The 18705-nt window shown below is 40.7% G+C and overlaps 1 protein-coding gene across 1 annotated transcript; it reads left to right on the forward strand.

Moving 5' to 3' along the window:
* Positions 1-2740: 2740 nt before the first annotated feature.
* On the forward strand, positions 2741-17800 carry GATM (glycine amidinotransferase). The gene is made up of 9 exons (XM_076347856.1): positions 2741-2858; positions 3318-3536; positions 9107-9302; positions 10533-10723; positions 12033-12170; positions 12455-12619; positions 14502-14565; positions 14667-14783; positions 16748-17800. Exons 1-9 carry the CDS (start codon positions 2790-2792, stop codon positions 16858-16860), a joined length of 1272 nt encoding a protein of 423 aa, XP_076203971.1. The 5' UTR covers positions 2741-2789; the 3' UTR covers positions 16861-17800.
* Positions 17801-18705: the final 905 nt, after the last annotated feature.

Below are 18705 nucleotides of genomic sequence, written 5' to 3' on the forward strand. Positions count from 1 at the left end.
ACTCAGTGAAGGCTGGAAGGAAAATGCTATTTACTGTGAGTAAAGGTTTCGAGGTCAGACCATAAATGTGCCATTTAGGAAAAGGGAAGACTTTCTGCTTTGATTGTACTTAAATGAAGATTGGCTTATGTCCAGGAGGAGCTACACCTAAGAAAGGAAGAAACAGACCTTTGAGATACGGGAAAGAATGTTTTCACTGAAAAAAAAGTGAGCAGAAAAAATGCAGTCCAGCAGGAAAATAAATAAATGGTAGAGCATTCAGCACAAAGCTCATTGTAATGATGGCGAGGACAATTTTAGGGACCCTATAAGCGTCAAACATATGTGGTAAGTAGAAAAAGAAATATTGTGCAGAGTCAGAAAAACTCTGTAAACTGAGTTGATAAAGAACGATCCAAAGGTCCAAAACTAGCTGATAAGTCGAGGACAGAAAAAGAAGCAAGACCTTTGGATTTAGCCACAAGCCAATCATTAATTTTTTTAGAAGGTCAATGTGACTAGGGTGACCTTAGCAAAATCAACTGAATCAAATAACAACCATTTGAGCAGAACTAGCATAAACTTAGGTTTTTTTTTTAAATTAAATAGATGACAAAAGCTGGTAACTAGGAATTAAGTAGCATCAAGAAAATTCCTTTTTGAAACTAAAAAGAATATCCTTGTGTCCTTTCGATACAAGAATAGTGTTTGAGACAATTGTGTTACAAATGAGTCCTAACAAACTAAGATGAGTGAGTTATGAAAAAGTTCTGCAGTCACATGAAACAGGGCAAAGCATGCTTGAGATCACACCAACTAAAATAGTTAACTTTGCTCTGAGAAGTAAATTCATGAAGAGAGAACTCACACTGTCCTGTTTCTCCTGGGAAGGTGTAGTGTTTACCTGTGGCAAAAGGCAAACTGCTGAATGATTAATTACCCAGTAGAATAAAACTTGCTTACTCATATATCTAAGGCGTTTTTAAACTGTAGCTGATTTGCTGTATTCTAAGACCATAGCTTATGTTTTAATATACGTTAATACTAGTGATGTTTACCTTTTTCCTGCTGTAGATACGTCTGCTGAGCTCACTGGCACTACCCGCGATCTCACATATAGCAGTAATGTTAAATATCATGTCTGTTCACAGCCATACCCCACCGTACTAGCTCTGGATAACGAAGCGTAGCCTGAAGGAGTGCCGAACAAGGCTGAAGAAATGCTAGGCACTGCGTGGGCAATAAAGGCAGAACCAAAAATAATAAGGTTGAAAGAAAGATGTGGATTTTTACAACTTTAAACAGAGTAACTCAGGCAAAATTAATTTTTGCTACGTGTGCTTTTTACTTTTGTAAGGCAAAAACAAATGATTTAAAAGTGAACTTGTATGCAAAGTTGAGAAACTGCAGAATAATGTATCAGGCTAAGGGGGATATGCTAAATATGAGTAGAGCTGGTGGCAAACACATTTCTCATCGTAGGCTGCAGTTCTGTTGAGATGGAAGTATTTTTGAAGATACTTCTGTTGATCTTATCGTGGAGAGATTTTGCAGGGGAAAATAAGTATAGGTCTACTAGGAGCTAACCGGTTTAGGTTTTCCTTTTAAGATGACTTTTCATCATATCACAATATGCATTTTGAGAACCCAGAATTTGAAATTCAGGGTTTGGGATATTCTTGAAACACCCCTTCAGTAATCAAAGAATTAAAATATTTTTAGGTGAATCACAAAATCTTTCTGTTGTAGTCTAAAAATCTGAATTCTTAACATGAATAATTGGGATTTTTGCTAACAGTGAATTCCTTTTGTCTACTACAGGTTTAACGAAGAACATGCATATTTTATGACTAAAAATAACTGACTGATGCACTTTTTGGAGAATTCTAAACCCGACAGGAAAACGCCAACGTCAAATCGCGGCTGAAGAGCCGTGCGTGGAACTGAAAGCCGGGTATGTTGAGCGTGTCCAGAGAAGGGCAACGAAGCTGGTGAGGGGTCTGGAGAACAAGTCTGATGAGGAGCGGCTGAGGGAACTGGGGTTGTTCAGCCTGGAGAAAAGGAGGCTGAGGGGAGACCTCATCGCTCTCTACAACTCCCTGAAAGGAGGTTGTAGCGAGGTGGGGGTCGGTCTCTTCTCCGAAGTAACAAGCGATAGGACGAGAGGAAACGGCCTCAAGTTGCACCAGGGGAGGTTTAGATTGGATGTGAGGAAAAATTTCTTTACTGAAAGAGTGGTGAAACATTGGAAGAGGCTGCCCAGGGAAGTGGTGGAGTCCCCATCCCTGGAGAGGGATTTAAAAGACGTGTAGATGAGGCGCTTAGGGACATGGTTTAGTGGACGTGGTGGTGTTGGGTTGACGGTTGGACTCGATGATCTTAGAGGTCTTTTCCAACCTCAATGATTCTATGATTCTAAGAAGCCGCCAGGCAGCTTTGGCGATTGCCTCACCCAGCTAGACCGCGCCTCCCAGGGCCCGGGGCTGGGGCTGGGGCTGCCTCGCCCCGGCTGCTCGTCCACCCCGACCCGCGGGCGGCGCCGAGCCATCCCCAGACCCCGAGGGCGGGGGTGCCGCCCCGCCGGGCGGGCCCTTCCCCGCCGGGGCCCCGCAGCAGCCGCGCAGGGGCAGGCGGCTGCCGCCCCCGAACGGGCTCCGCGCCGCTCCGCGCCCCTTCAGCCTAATGGGCGGCGCCGGGGGCGTGGCGGGACGCTATAAAGGCGGCGGGCCGGGCGCAGGGCGCGGTTGCGCTGCCAGCGGGGGCGGGCGCGGAGCGGTGCGGAGCTGTGCGGCCCTGCCCTGCCGGCGGAGATGCTGCGAGTGCGGTGCTTGCGCGGGGGGAGCCGGGGAGCCGAAGCGGCGCATTACATCGGCTCGCGGGTTGGTGCCAGGCAGATCCGCCGCCGGGCTCAGAGGGGCTGGGGTTGAGGATGCCCCGTCGGGAGGGCGGGGGGCGGCTCGCGTCCCCACCGTGCAGGCGTACGGGGGTGCCCCGAGCGGCGGTGAGCGGGCGCGGGACGGCTACAGGCTTCTCTGGCTGTGGCTCACCCGTGAGTCCTCCCAGTTCAGCGGCGCGGAGTTCAGTGGCTCCAGTCGCCGCTGTCAATGCTGTGCTCCTGTGTCACTGCTCTCCTAAACCGAGTGTATTTTAAAAGGCGAATTGTCCATTAAGCATCTAGTAGGCTGTGAATAAATTAGAATGGCTCCAACAAACAGCGTGTTTCTGTTAATGCTCCAAATAATGTACGTTGCTTTGGGTTTACAGCACTTATGGACTGAACCGTTGCTTTTTGCCTTTTGTAAGGGAAACGCAATTTTCATTCTTATTTTTATTTTAAGCTTGGAAGAGTCTTTACGGGATGGGTGCAGCGATCTTTCTGGAGCACCCAGGCAGCTACAGCCTCCCAGAACACCTGTGCTGCTGATGACAACAAGGCTACTAGCCCTGTGCCTAAGGACTGTCCTGTTTGCTCATACAATGAATGGGACCCACTGGAAGAGGTCATTGTGGGAAGAGCTGAAAGTGCTTGTGTCCCACCTTTTTCTGTGGAGGTTAAGGTAAACACTAAAAAATCAATGTTAAATAGGAAATAATGTGGGTTTTATACATACAATTTGCTTAAGCTTTACAGTGCACCAGGTGTGGTGTTTACTCTTGAGGATTCTTCTTTCAAAGTAGTTGTTTATGTCTGTGAAATTTTACAGCATAGCCACGTTGGTGGGGGATATGCTTTTTCTTCCCGCTTTCAACTGAATTAGCTGTTTTAACAGAAGTCAGTAGCAGACAGAATCTCTACTATGTACAGTCTGCTCTAGTAATACAGCCCTGATGCTATCAAAGTACACGCTCTAGCATTTGGGATAGTTGGCAGGACTGCTGAAAGTTTAATAGGGCTCAAAAGTAAGTAGGGTTACCACTTGGAAAAAAAGTGTAGTTTTCTACTTAATAGTCAGAGAAAGATTGAGTTCTATAACTGTAGACTAGCAGGACCGTTCTGTTTAAATGGCTCTTAAATAGCTCATTGGAACTCTTATGTGCTATGGTAAGTATTGTATGGAAATACATACTCCTCTGTTTTTCAGAGTTGTTCTGTGCCTAAAACTACAACAGCAACCTAAATAAATCCACATTTCTTTGTTCTCTTGTTTTAGAACAGGAACAATCAAACAATGGGCTTGCTCCAGATTTTTACTGTGTACTTTACCTGGACTTTAAAGTTGCTAAGTATGTGTTGTTGCCTGCATTCGTGGGTAATTCAACGATTCAACTTGAATTGTTCTCGTCCGGTGTCACAGTACAGTACTACCTCCAAGGCAGCATGTAATCCATGGCTATCACAGCAAAATGAGCTGGCACACTACTTCTGCTGAAGAGATCATAGTAAAATTTTAAAGGGTATCTTGACAAAGTTGACCAGAAGACCTCAGTTAAAAAAACAAAGGGAATTCTTCTGATCTGACATTGAAGGAATGGCAAACAAAGATACTGAATATATGTTTAAAGTGCTGGAAATGGTAGTTTAGAGGAGGTTTGGGATGTACTTGTGGAGAAGACTTCTCTTCCCCCAGCCCCTTTCACGTTTGTATAATTTTTCTTTAGAATCTGGGCTATGATTCTGAGCAAAACTGTTTGGAGGAGTGTGAATGAATTACTGCAGCTTGGTAGTTCTAAGCCCCGGATAGAAGAGTAATCATTTGACATTGGGACATCTGAGATGATATCTTGGCCCTAGTGAGCGCAATGAAAACTTTACCACTGACTTCATTATGACTTGTATTTACTCCCTGAAAGCTGAAGCTCAGTTAGCAACCTCTGGAATCCTGTTTCAGACACTGCAAAGATATTCTAGCAGCTTCAGAAAAAGAAGCGAATGAGGATTGGCATTTCTAATGTACAAGTGTATGTGTGTGCATTTATGTACTTAAAACTGTCATAATGAATGTACAGAAAGAGTAAGGAAAAAGAATTTCTAACTTTGTTACATTGTAACATTAAATGAGGCAAAACTGTGTTCTCCAGTAGTGGCCAAGGGCTTGCTTTAATGTCAGAAAAAATACTCTTTCGAATGAATGTGACATGCTTTACAGCTAGCCTGGTTCTTGTGCCTATTAAGCCGTAACTAATCAAATGAGGTCAGAACTTCACTTCTTGGTACGTGCAATATCAAAAGCTCAGTGAGGAATGTCAAAGTATAGGATTACCTCTGCAATTCAAATACCTACAACTTGGGGTTAAAGCAAGCTTTAGCTTTGCTTTATGTAAACTGCCAAGTCTAAAGAATACATTGGCCACAACAGGTAATAGTAATAGAGCGTGCCAGCTGAGATGGGGTTTCCTCTAGTTTTCTTTGCTTTTGTCTTAAATTATGCTGTAGAAACAGCAGCAGTAACTGTACCTGGGGGCATTGCTGAATATCCAAACAGTAGTCTAAATCCTACCTTGCCAGTACTGAGAGATATCAGTAGATTCAGTTATTGTTCAAATCTCTGCTATGTGGCTGAAAGGTAAGGTGTGTATGTGCGTGTTGCTGCGGTGTAACACAACAGCCAGAAATCCCTGCTACTCTCCCTGTAAGTAGCAATACTAAGGTTGGTGTGTATCACGTGCCTTCTGCCAAGTATGAATGAGGGTCATTGGTTATAAAAACTGCAGTTTAAAACTAGCGAATTTGAGTCTTATAAGGAAAAATGGAGGCTTTGGACCTGAGATGCCTTAAAAAACACATCTCAAAGTATAACAGTTTTGGTAAATACCTGCTTTGATGTACTCGAAGTTGTGTTTTAAGATCGGACGCATGTTTATTTACAGAATATTTAAGTGCAGGAAGTATGGCTGCCTTCAGCACTCTCTTGTACTTTGAGACATGGTTTTGGTATACACAAGCCGCCTTGCTGTGATGTAGGAATGATGTGCTTGGCATAAGAAGGAGGAAGGAATTAATTGAATAGGGAGCCCTACATATCTGGTGAATATAAATGAGCTGACACTATTGCATATCCTTTTAGGAGCTTGAAATGGGCTATTTAGGTTATGTAGAGGTAAATACACTATTGGGAAACATGGGAAATCTTGACTAGAGGTTAACAACTACATTAATTAGGAAGATGCCCTTTTCTTGAATTAGCGCTTTGGTCAAAAAAAATCTCACAGTTCAGATGTATTCTTCTGAAGCAGTTGACATTTAGTCAAACAGTTGAGCTTTATAGCTTTGTAGTCTGCAATGTTTTTCAGTGTATTTTGTGAATAATAATGCATTTCTGGTGAAGAGGTATTATTACCACAGATCATTATATCTTAAGTGAGAAGCTGGGGAGGGTGGGGGTATTTACTACTGAATTAGGCAAAAAGCATTTTGATCTGAATTTCTGTTTCAATGTACTAAATTTAATAACTGTCATTACTAGCTTTAAGGTATGTCTCAAGAGCGTTAACATTGATAATGTTAATTATTTTCCACAACAAATGTTTAAAATATGTAGCAACTATAGGGAGTAATTCTGCTGTTCCTTAAAGACAATCTTTTCCTTACAGCACATTCTTCTTTCTGAAAAGAAATGTTTTTTGCTTAAACGCTGCTATGGCTTCTCAGGTACTCTTGGACAGTAGGTTATAAGGTGCACTGAGGAGATTATTTAAAGCTCTTTTCTGTGTCCTGGCCATGGTACTTTTTGAACAGTCTGAAATGAGTTGTATGTATATGATCAAAGAGGCCTGAAATCTCAACCCTGAATTGGTATGAAATAGATGTCCCAGTCATATACTCTCTTCCCAGTTATTCAGAAGGTAGGGAACATGAGTGGGGTTATGGTGTTAACCCTTACTCTGTCTCAACTTTAAGATTATGCCATCATATTAGTGCAACACAAGTGTCATTTCTCAGGTTTGAAAAAGAGCAGTACTAGAGGACACCTGGTGGAGAGGGGAGCTGCACCTCTTAGGACAATGATGTTCAGATACATCATGGGTGGCTCTGAAAATAACTAGCTTTACTTCTTAGTACAAATTTGTCTCATTAGCAGAGCAGGTTTCCATAGGAACGCCAGGCACTTCATATGATCTGCAAGTGACTTCTGAACAGCTGGCAAGTCTGATGTGATCAAATTACCCAAGACCTTGCTTAGAGAAAAAGAAAAAGTTCCGTCAGGAAGGATGGGAAGAAGCTTCAGTACTGGAGGAGCAGGATAAGACCACGCTAAGACCTTTGCCTGGGCTCTCTATATGAATGTTAAGGATGTCTGAAAGGTTGACTTTACTCTTCCTTCTCTCTTATCTCTCCAGCATGGGGGCAGATACCCAGAAATAGTAGAGAATACAGTGGAGAGCCTGGATTGTTAAAGGAGATCAGGCATACCTTCAGATGAATGGCCTTGCCTGCTCGGGGCTCACTGACAGTACTAGCACAAAAGGAACATCGTTGCATTGTTTTTGTCCAGAACATTGCTTTCTGGAAGGTAGTCAGGACTGCAGTGTGAGGAGATAACCTCATGTTTGGGAGGGCAGGTTCTCCTGCATCCCATTGCTGTCGCTCATGCTGCCTGAATGAGCAGGACTCTGATAGAAGGAAGGCCTGACCCCTTGCCCGTTCCTGACGCCTTCTGCTGTCGTTCCAGAAGGGCTCCATATGCACTTGTTCCTCTATCATGTTTGTGTTCGCAGAGACCCATCAAAACTGCTGGTTTCACAGCTTATAAATCTGAACGAAGTACTTTCAAAGATACACTGAATTGAAGCAGCATCATTTGTTTTGATTGTGTGTCTGGATTTTCTTAACCATGAGAACTAGGACATTATTTTGAATTAGTTTTTAATTCGAGAAGACTATCACAGGATTTCAGGAGCAGAGGATTTAGGCCTGTAAATGTTGTACTTGTTTTAATCCAACCCTGACAGGTGAATTTAGTATCTCTTGCATTTTCTAGACTGCTGCTGTACCTGAAGTATGGCCCCTTCTAGCCAACAAGGCATGTTATCTGTACTTGGGATGGCTTTAGAATTCCTGATGTCACCACTGTGACAGTACTGAAGTGAGGTTTTAACAAGGTGACTACAGATGTATGCATTTTGGAGACGAGCTCAACGTTGTTTTCATTTAAAAACATGTCTGCTAGCCTTATTGAATGGCAGAGTCAATAGGGTTTGCTGTGTTTGGTGTGTTTGTACAGGTCTAGCGTAATAAGGACCAAATCTTTCATTGCCACTTGGCAATACTAGCCACTAAATACTAACTGAAGTGTAATGTAGTCTCTTGGTATTTCATCTTTGATAAATAATGAGGCTTTCTGTAGGGCTATGGCTGAAGAGGGGAAGAGACTTCTAGAAGTATTTATTACTCTATTTATAATAGTATTTCCATCAGTAGAAACAAGTACAAGCTACTGATCCATCTATATCCAAAAATATGAGGAAATGAAATATCCTGAAAATCCCATCTAAAGGTCAAACTTGCAAGTGGGAATGAAATGTGTACTTACTTCTCCACATTCCAGAATGGCTTTCCCTTCTTTTTTCCTGCTCTTCCTCAGAGGACTTTTTTTTTTCATGGGCATCATGCCACATGTACAGTCTGTCAGCAGTACGGGAGCTGTCTGCTAGTTGAATGAGTCTGCTTAGCACATACAGCTGAAACTTAACTTTGTTACTGTATATAAGTAATTGTGAAGACATCAGCCATTCACAACTAGTCTAACACCTGCACTTAATGTTTAATGACTGGACACATGCACATCATAAAACATCTGAGTGAAACCTTGCCAATGGTGTGTATAAATAGAAGTAGTAAAGGCAAAAAATCAGCACTTGGGCAGAGGGCTACCAGGATAGGGATTTTTCAACCAGGAAAAATGGAGCATTTATCCGAAGCATTGAAGCTTCTCCCTTTCCCCCACCCCATGCCCTTTTATTTTAGAAGAATCAGCAGGACATCAGCAATTCTTAGCAACTCTTCAAAATATTGCAGGAATCAAATATAAGGCACACTATGGCATGTAACGGTCATAACACATACAAAGCAATGGGAAGTCAGTGAAAGAAGAACAAGAAACTTTGAACACTAAGAATTGTCTTAGGCATCTATTTCACTCTACCAAAATAACTTATTCTTTGTCACTTACCTGTCCTTTTGTTTTAGGCCAACACATATGAAAAGTATTGGGGATTTTATCAGACCTTTGGAGGCCAGAGCTTCCCCAAAGAGCATTTAAAAAAAGCTATTGCTGAAATTGAAGAGATGTGCAATATTTTGAAAAGAGAAGGAGTAATTGTCAAGAGGCCTGATCCGATTGACTGGTCTGTGAAGTATAAAACACCTGATTTTGAGTCTACAGGTAAATGTTCTTCCATTGTTGAAGGCCTTGTCTGTTTAGCTCTTGTCTGAGACGTGTTGGATGTCATCTAGTCTACCTTCTTGCCTGGAGCAGGATTATTGCTAGTGCTAGATAAGGTCAGTGATAGCTTTGTGTAACTATGACTTGGAAAGTCTCCAGGGATGGAGATTCTGCCACCTGGTTTGCTGACCTGTTTCAGTGCTGCATGGACTCTCTAATGAAAGACTTTTTCCTAATACCTAACCTGAACTTCCCAGACCAACATCTGTTGCCAGATTCCCTTGCTATGTTGTCACTGCCACTACCAAGAAGTGTTCATCTGTCACGTTTAATGGCCCTGAAAGTAGCTGTAGGCTGTTACTGCTTTGTCCCCTACTTGCCACATGAAATAAGCTGAAGTTCCTCCACTTCTCCCAGGTCATGTGCTGTAAGGCCCCCCTGACTGTCTTGATAGTCCTTTGTTGGATCCTAGAGTTGGATCCATCTTAAACCATGGACACCAAAACTAGAAACAGTTTTCCAGGAGGATCCTCACTAGTGTCAAGGAAATTTGAATGTCTCTTTACCTACTGGCCACATTCCTCCTTGTATAGCACCACGTGGCTTTGGTTATTTGCAGAAAGAGCACAGTGGCTCGTACTCTGCTTTGCATCAAGCGTAGTCTCCAGGCTCCTTTCATGTCAAATGTGTTCTTAAGTTGTCGTAGTGGAATTCAGATTCATTAGGGAACAGATAATGATAATGAAAAGTCTAATGGGACTGCTTTTTGCACTAGTTCTGCGTTCCATCAAATTCCTCTTCTGTGCTATTACTTTTAAAAAGGGTGGCATATAAAGAAATGAGGTCCACTTGGAAAACTTGCTACCTGTCATCACCTTTTAAAGTCATCAGAGTAATTCGTAAGCATTTGTCTAGTTAATTTCCATTAACCATATTATGAAGTAGAGGCTTGTAGATTGTGGATGGCTTTGATCTAGCCGTGAACTTGTTATGAGTGAGGCTTTGTGGCAAAATGTTGCATGTATTTGGAACAAAAAAATGTCACTTTGAAAACTTACTGAAGGGTGTAAGGACCTCAAATTATGTGCTGGTTTCACGACTTCTGTAAAGATGCTTTTTGCCAGTCTTTTGGATAGAACTAATGGTAAAAAGGAGCATGAAAAGCAAATAATCTGAAAGAGCTGAGAAAAGCATATTTGTCTTGTGGATTAATGGCCTTTTTCCTTTCAGGTATGTATGCTGCCATGCCAAGAGACATCCTGTTGGTGGTGGGAAATGAAATTATTGAAGCGCCTATGGCTTGGCGTGCTCGGTTCTTTGAGTACAGAGCGTATAGACGAATAATTAAAGATTATTTCAACCGTGGTGCTAAGTGGACAACTGCCCCCAAACCCACAATGGCAGATGAACTCTATGATCAGGTATTGTTCTCATCTTGCTTCAGAACTTCAGTTCTGGTTATCCAGAATTTTGTTGATAGTTTCAACCTGATATCTAGGTTTTGCAAAATTGGGGGGGGAGGAACAAAACAACTCTGGAAACTTGTGGTTTTTTCTAATGTATGCAAATATTCTGTAGCCTTTCCAGGTGAAACTGTGTGTGTGCAGTTAGGGAATAAGAAACAGGAAGTTGTGCCTATTGAATTCAAGTCTGCTTTGAATTGGTTTGATTGCTGGCTGTAACTTAGCATTACTAAAGAGGAAGGAATGCTAGAAAGACATCACAAAGATTACTTTGAAGAATTGAGATTCCCTGAGAATGTCCGTATGTCCTGAGTGTATCAGGAAAGTGGGAAAGAACATGTATTTTGTCACAGAAAAAAACCTTGTAATCATTGTTTTGCATGGTGATTAGTATTTTGAGAGTTACATAAAAGAAATAGTGGAGGATCTAAACTGTGAGTATTTACCTTCCAAATATTTAAGTTAATATTTTCTTTTTTTTTCTTTTGTAATAATTGACTCAGACAACTTTGGTAGTTTCCTATAGGCCCCCAAATGCATTAGGACCTTGGTAAGATCATCTACAGTAAGTGCAGTAAAACTGGATGTGGAATGATTATAACTTTCTGGGAACAGTGTCATCTTATCAATGATGCAAAGAAATCTTTGTTAAACAAGATTACCTTACTGACAGATTACTCTGTTAGAAAACTTGCAGAGCCTGTTCTAAAGCATGCTTATCCAGCAGTTTTTGTTTGTGCCGATTTTTCACCTCACTTGTTCTTAATTGCATTGTTTCATTCTAAAATTTATTTAAATTCCTGAAGATCTACCTTCTAGCTTGAAGTACTGCTCCATTCTACAATGTGGAAAAAGTAGGGAGTCCACCTTTATTAGGAAATAGCTTGCATACCAGTATTTCTGTCAGTCTGCAGTGATTTGTTGGACTGATAGTTAAACTCCCCTGGTAATGAATACTGTTGAGCCAGAAGCCAGAATATTAGACACAGTGGCTCTGAAGAGCAATTAACTTCTTGGTATAACTATTATCTCTTATCTCATCACCTATTCTTGAATGTACTTAAAGCCTTTTACTTAAACTTCCACACTTTTATGCTTTCTTTTTTTATTCTAGTAACAAGTAAACCGAACCACCTTCAGGGAACATACTAGTTATCAATATAAACATATTTTCTTAATTTCAAAATACTCTTCAGCAGCAAATAGTTTGAAAACTTTCCCTTACCGTCTCCAACCTACAGTTGTTTATTCCTTTTTCTATAACTAGGATTATCCAATCTGCTCTGTTGAAGACAGGCATAAACTGGCTGCTCAGGGAAAATTTGTAACTACTGAATTTGAGCCATGCTTTGATGCTGCTGACTTCATTAGAGCTGGAAGAGATATCTTTGTACAAAGGAGCCAGGTAAACAAAGGTTTCTTCCAACAGTTTTGGTATTTATGTTAATGATTGATACTTGTATGTAAGTCTTTTTAAATTCCTGAACAGCATTAAAATGATAGCGTTGACAAAAGCAATCCTGATGCACAGGATGAGACTGTCTTACAGCTAAGGTTACAGTTAGCTAAAGGCACAAACTTCTATTATTTTGGCTTTAAATATTTATTTAACTAAAACTTTAGATAAACTAAGCTTGGATGCAGTTTATATATTCTAGCCTAGTGAAACTTACTTTGTCCTGTTTTCAGGTTACGAATTACATGGGCATTGAATGGATGATGCGACATCTTGCACCAGAATACAGAGTGCATGTAATATCCTTTAAGGATCCTAACCCTATGCACATTGATGCCACTTTTAATATCATTGGACCTGGTCTTGTTCTCTCTAACCCAGACCGTCCCTGCCATCAGGTAAAAGTGTAGCAGAGGGGAAAGTGTTTTGTGTTTAAAAATGACTCGGTCCCTGCTGGATAACTGCTAATCCACAAGTTTATTTTGTGTACACTTGAATAATATTAAATTACTGAATTTAAATAGCACTCAGACAGTTGTTCAGGAACTTATAGATGTATTTGCATCTTGACTCTAGAACTTTCTCAGCAGTACAATGACCATTGTTCTCCCCGAGATTTCTGCTACTGCTCTTTGTGCTTTCTTATTGTGAGGCTAGACGGATGTGTTGTGTGTTTCTTCCTATGTACATGGTTTAAATGTGATGGAAGCGATCTAATTTGTAATAATGTAGTATCAAAGCAAGTACATGGGATGTACTACTTCTCTGAACACTTCCACTACTTAAATATATTAATTATATCCAAGGAGAATTTGAGGGTTTTCTGCTGTTCAGATGAGTAATCCCCCTTTTTATTCTTATTTTGGAAGTCTCTCCTTTGGTATTGTTAACTGTACCAATAGGAGGAGGCTGGTAATTGCTCAGGCATTCAGCTCTGAATAACTGAGTGAGAAGTACTTTTTGAAGAGTAGGAAAGACGAGAGACGTGGTTCACGATGTAAAATCTACTACTTCACTCTGAGAAAAAGCTAATATTGCTAAACAGTGCAATCAGATCAGAAAGCCCTCCAGAGGGTAAGAGCTCATCTCTGTTACAGGCATGTTACGTGTACTGCCAGTGTTTGAGGATTTTTATGAGGATACCCATGGTTTTGGGAGCTGTACAACCACATGGGAATAGCTGAGCTGATAGGTAATCAGTGGGATAGAGCTGTGTGCAGCAGAGATGATGGAACTTTGTGCACAGCATAGCTCTTAGAAGCAATGTTAGTCTCTTCACAGCAAGTGGTTTCAATGCAAATGGTCCTATTGAATTACTGCCTCTTGTAAGATCCATTATGAGAATATATTTTTTAAAACAATCATAGTATTTTCCTCCCCTTTTCCCTTCCCTTATTTTTTATAATCTTACTTGCAAGAGGAGGATCTCGGTCTCCTTGTGTTAAACCCATGTGCTGGGACTTTTTTCATGGAAAACTGTCTGTGTAGACAGAAAAGATAGATGCAGCTTTCTTTGATAAAAACTGTTTTGGCAGTTGTGGATGACCAGGAAATGGGGGGGGGAGGTGCGGGTGAAAGGGGGCTTTTCTTTAAAATCCTGGCAGGCCAGGCTGGTTACTGAGTTTGGAGGATCGGAGCTCCACCTCGTGGTAACACTTGAATAAAGCGCTCTTTCAAGTATTCAGACAATGAAGTTGGAAAGTCAATTCTCCTTAGCCGAATTATCCTCCTCTTATTTTTAACTTAATTGTGTAATTCTTAAAGACACAAATTAATTCCCTAGGATGCCTTTATTTTGTTCCCTTTGTTAAACTGCATATTAAGTTTCTTATGAAGCATGACGCAAATGTAATTTTGTGTGGTATTTTGGTGTTTTTGTTTCTATAAATGGCAGTGTAATTAATATCAATGGCTTTTACAGTGATATGGGAAGAAATAATACCAAAAATAAAGAATTTAATACTTTTGTGCTGTTACTAATATCTGTACTTCACAGGCTCTAAATTGCATGTGTTACATTTTGTCCTTAACATATCTTAGTATACCTAGCATATATAAAAACAGTAGAAACAAATGCTAGTGGTATGCAAAGTTTGAAAAGGGTTTAAATAAATGCTTGTATGAGAACTGGGTTTGTAGATGGAACTTGAATGAGGGCAAGAGTAATGAATGGAGGGAGGGGATGTCATATATTGAAGTAGCCTGAGAAAACGTGGCATAGGTTGGAGGACATAGTACTTTAAGGACCCTGTTTAGAATCTAATTAAATTGCTCTTTCAGATTGAGCTCTTCAAGAAAGCGGGCTGGACTGTGATTCGCCCCCCAGTGCCACTCATCCCAGATGGTATAGTCATTCTTTCTTTTCTAAGAATTCCAAGAGTATTTTTAAGAGTATTAATATGGGGCGACGTTGGTACAGTAGAAGGTCTATTCTCATGCGTTTAGATCACCCACTGTGGATGTCTTCTAAATGGCTCTCCATGAATGTCCTAATGCTGGATGAGAAACGTGTGATGGTGGATGCCAATGAGACATCAATTCAGAAGATGTTTGAAAATCTGGGTATGTCCTAACATATTTCAACATATACTTAAAACGAAATGACTTTGGTACCAGCTATACACATCAGGATGAATGGAGGTTTCACTTAAGGTAGCCAAAGCAGCCAGCACTGGAAAAGGTACTCAAACAATTGGATTAGCAAGTAAGAATCAGTGATTTATCTCCTGAATACTTCAGTCATATGAATATGGGCTTCTTACATCTTGTGCCCCCTACAGCTTGCAGCAAATAAAGGTATGAGTAGCAATTAAAGTTACTGCTAGCATGCTTGTGAATGAGCCTTTTTAATGTAAAACTGTCTGTTCAGTTTGGAGGTCAAAATCTGTCTTGGAGAGGTTGAGTGTGCATATTGCTGAGTGATGTAGGGCTGGCTATCCCTCATTGCCAAAATGCTTTCAGATTTTTCTAGTTACAAACTCATTGTACTTTAAACTGTCAAATTAAGACCACAACGCAGGTATTTCTGCTCATTTATGGAGAATCTCAGTCCTGTGAGATGTAACCTCATGATAGGGTGGAATTCCTTTAGATATGCAGTGGCAGGAGAACTGTAACTGAATATAAAATCTGAAAGTCGTCTTACGCACAGCTAACTCCAAAGACAAATAATACAGACTTAAAAATCTGAACTCATGCACTTAATCCAACTGCTTCCATCACGCTGGGAGGGAAGGATGTAGGTAGATCTACTTGTGGCTCATAGCTGGTTAGTAGGAGGGTAGCCGGATTGCTTGGTGCTACAGCCAGCTGACTACTGCTGCAGGATAAGTACATGGTGATGCAAAAGTTGACAGGGTAGAAAGAAGGCTGGTGGGTAGATGAGAAGTCAAGGGAAGTGAGGGATCATTGTGTTGTAGAGTAAAAGATAATACTCCCCAATAGCAAAAGACTCCTTTAAAGGGAGAAAAACGATGGGAAGGAGAGAATGATCCAAAGGTGGAAGATAGCAACTGTGAATGTAGAAGAAGGGCTGGTGCCATGGATGTGAGTGCACTTATTGAAGCTTCCCTCAAATCTGAGATGGGTTGCAGGTGAGAACCATGCAGTCTAATGCTTTAATCTGCTTTTAAAGACTGGCTATACAACCTCTAGTGAACCACTTAGCTTTTCAGTCTTAGGTTGTTTTAATTCTCTGCATGCCCAAGGAGCTGAGGGTTTATAAATGCTTGCAAGTACTTAAAAAATGAGGCCATTAATGCTAATCATGATGTATCTTTCACACTTGAACTTCACAGTCTGTGAGAGTTCTAAATAAACTCCTGTAGTCAGTAAGTTCCTAGGACTGAGATGGGTCTACTGGGAACAAAACTATTGCTGACCTAGATGATAGATTCTACTGATCTCCTGAAAGTACCAAGAAGCAAAAAGGCAAACTTCGTAACAGAAGTGTCTTCTGATCCTAGTCTATCTGTCAGGACTTTATAAGCTGAGCCACAGCTGAAATGTCAGAGCTGAAAAGTGGTGGGAGGAAGCTTAACCTAGGTAGTAACTAACAGCCTCTTTCCGCTTTCAGAGAAAGAGGGACTCGGAGCTCTCTACTTTGAATGCTTCTTTTCTTGAAAGGCACTTGAAAGAGCACATTTAGTGTCTGAACCATAAATGCTCGCGCAGATTTATGTAAATGTGCCCTGGTCATATATTGTAGCAGAATTTCAGCTAATTCTTCACATACTGCAAAAACTGGATTTTTCTTTTTATTACTGGCACATCGTAACACATCAAACACTGGCTGTGCTCCAGGCACTGTATATTCCTGTGGGTATCGCTGCAATAAACAAGCCAGCTATGTTCCTAGCTTGTTCTCTGCCTAGAATTTGGGAAACGAAATTCTCAACAAATGAGTAGGAAATACTTTCCATACTTGTATCTAGCCATATGATCTGATAAAGCATTATCTAATGTTCTGATCAAAGCTTACCACATGAATTTGAGATTTTAAAATACGCAATGTATGTTTCTTGCAGGAATTTCTACAATTAAAGTGAATATTCGCCATGCCAATTCATTGGGAGGTGGTTTCCATTGCTGGACATGTGATATCCGCCGCTGTGGTACCCTGCAATCTTATTTTGACTAGTTGTGAGCCAGATCGGCAGCAATGGTTCAGCTTCTAAAATAAGCATAGGAAATGAACAAATTATTTTCACTCTTGTTAAAACGACTGCATGAGCTCTAGTGCTTGATCAGTGGTGTCCTTACAGTGGTCTGGTAAATGTTTTATTCTTACATACTCTTCACTTTCAGCAGTATAATTGAAACTACTTCCATCAGCAATACAGGTTTTCTGGCTGGCTTTTTGAAAGACATCCTTCATCTATGAAGCCATTTCACATTGGCTTTGAATATAAGAACTTGACAAGATAGCTAAAGGGTCTTGCTAGAATAGCTTGGCCACTAATACTGGACATCTACCTCCGTCTAGTTACTCTGTCAAATGGGCAGCTCGAAATGTTAAACTTGAGTAAACTTTTCTTATTCCTTTTAATCAGTCTATTGTTCTAATATATTCATGTTTAATGAAGTTAAAATAGATGCAACTGTACAGATCTATTATGGAACCAAGTAATTTTATAATGTTTTTCATGTTGAGCCATACAGATACTTACAGAGAATTTCCAGTATGATCTAACTTTTAAAACACGTTCACTTACTTGCCATGTCCTTCTACATTTTCTTCTGATGCATTTGTCATGCATCTGAATGCTTTTTTATATTGCTTTTTGTATTGCTGAAATTGGTTTTATTTATCTTTTAAGTGTACAAATAATAGCTAATATTCTGCTTGTACAGGTTTCACTCTGAATTGTTCACATAACTTAAAAAAAAGTACAAAACAAAAAAACCCCCACCAACAACGCTTCTCTAACCCTAAATCTCTGACATCTTACAACCCTTTCCTCCTCCGACTGTAGCAGATACAGAAGGATGTATCAAACATGCCAGATGCTGGGAAGGAATTCGAGTACTGATTACTGAATATGTACTTTTTATGCTAATAAAGTTTTTTGCATTCTCAATTTGTTGCCCTTCTGAAAATGAGTAAGAATGAAATGTCTGGATGGGTGTATGTTTTTAGAATACAGATGGAAATACAAAATATACATGGAACTTTTCTGTAAAATGTGTAACATCTTGGGCACTTGTATAATGCACGAAACCCTTGTACTGTATCATTCATGTAGTATGTTTCTGCTTCTGTTTTGCACAGAAGTATGACTGGTGGGGTAAAGTAACACGAATAGATGTTTCTTACCAGAGTGTGGAGGAATGTACTCAGTCAGACAATGCAGTGCACCTTGACAGAAAAGGTCTTGCAAAATCAGATGTCAGGCATAACACGCTCACATACAAACTAGTATCACACTATAAACCATCTGGCCATATTTTACCCAGAGTTGGGTAGGACTAAACAGGTTGTATGTCTACAATCTAGAATGCTTTAAGGTATGCTAGACTGGAAGAGCTAATGAGGCAGCTGCCACCACTTGACCATGTAGAGATGGTCCCTCTTTTCCCTTTAAAATCAAGGCTCTGTAGACAATGGAAATTCATCTGCGTCTTCCTGTAGCCAAGCTTTGCTTTCCAATACTGACAGTGGACTGGAGAGCTGGCTAGAGGAGCAGGCACAGCAGCTCGTCTTTCCCATTGGTCTGCGTGCGGTCGTGCTGAAATGGTGTCTGTGTGTTTGTGCTTGGCGTAAGTAATCACAAGGTACAGCCAAAACCCTTAGAAACTCTGGCCAAATGTGGCTTAGTAGCAGGACACATGCACCCCTGCTACCTCCAGGATTAAGGAGACTATATTTTTATATCATGTTATACGTGACCCCTACTTGATGGGGCAGTGGTGCTTTATACGAACATTACAAATGCTCTGACTTTATCTCAGTGTACTCTTCTGAAGCAACCATGGTATAAGACCA

This window comes from Aptenodytes patagonicus, chromosome 10 (assembly GCF_965638725.1).
Source record: "Aptenodytes patagonicus chromosome 10, bAptPat1.pri.cur, whole genome shotgun sequence".
Classification (NCBI taxonomy): domain Eukaryota; kingdom Metazoa; phylum Chordata; class Aves; order Sphenisciformes; family Spheniscidae; genus Aptenodytes; species Aptenodytes patagonicus.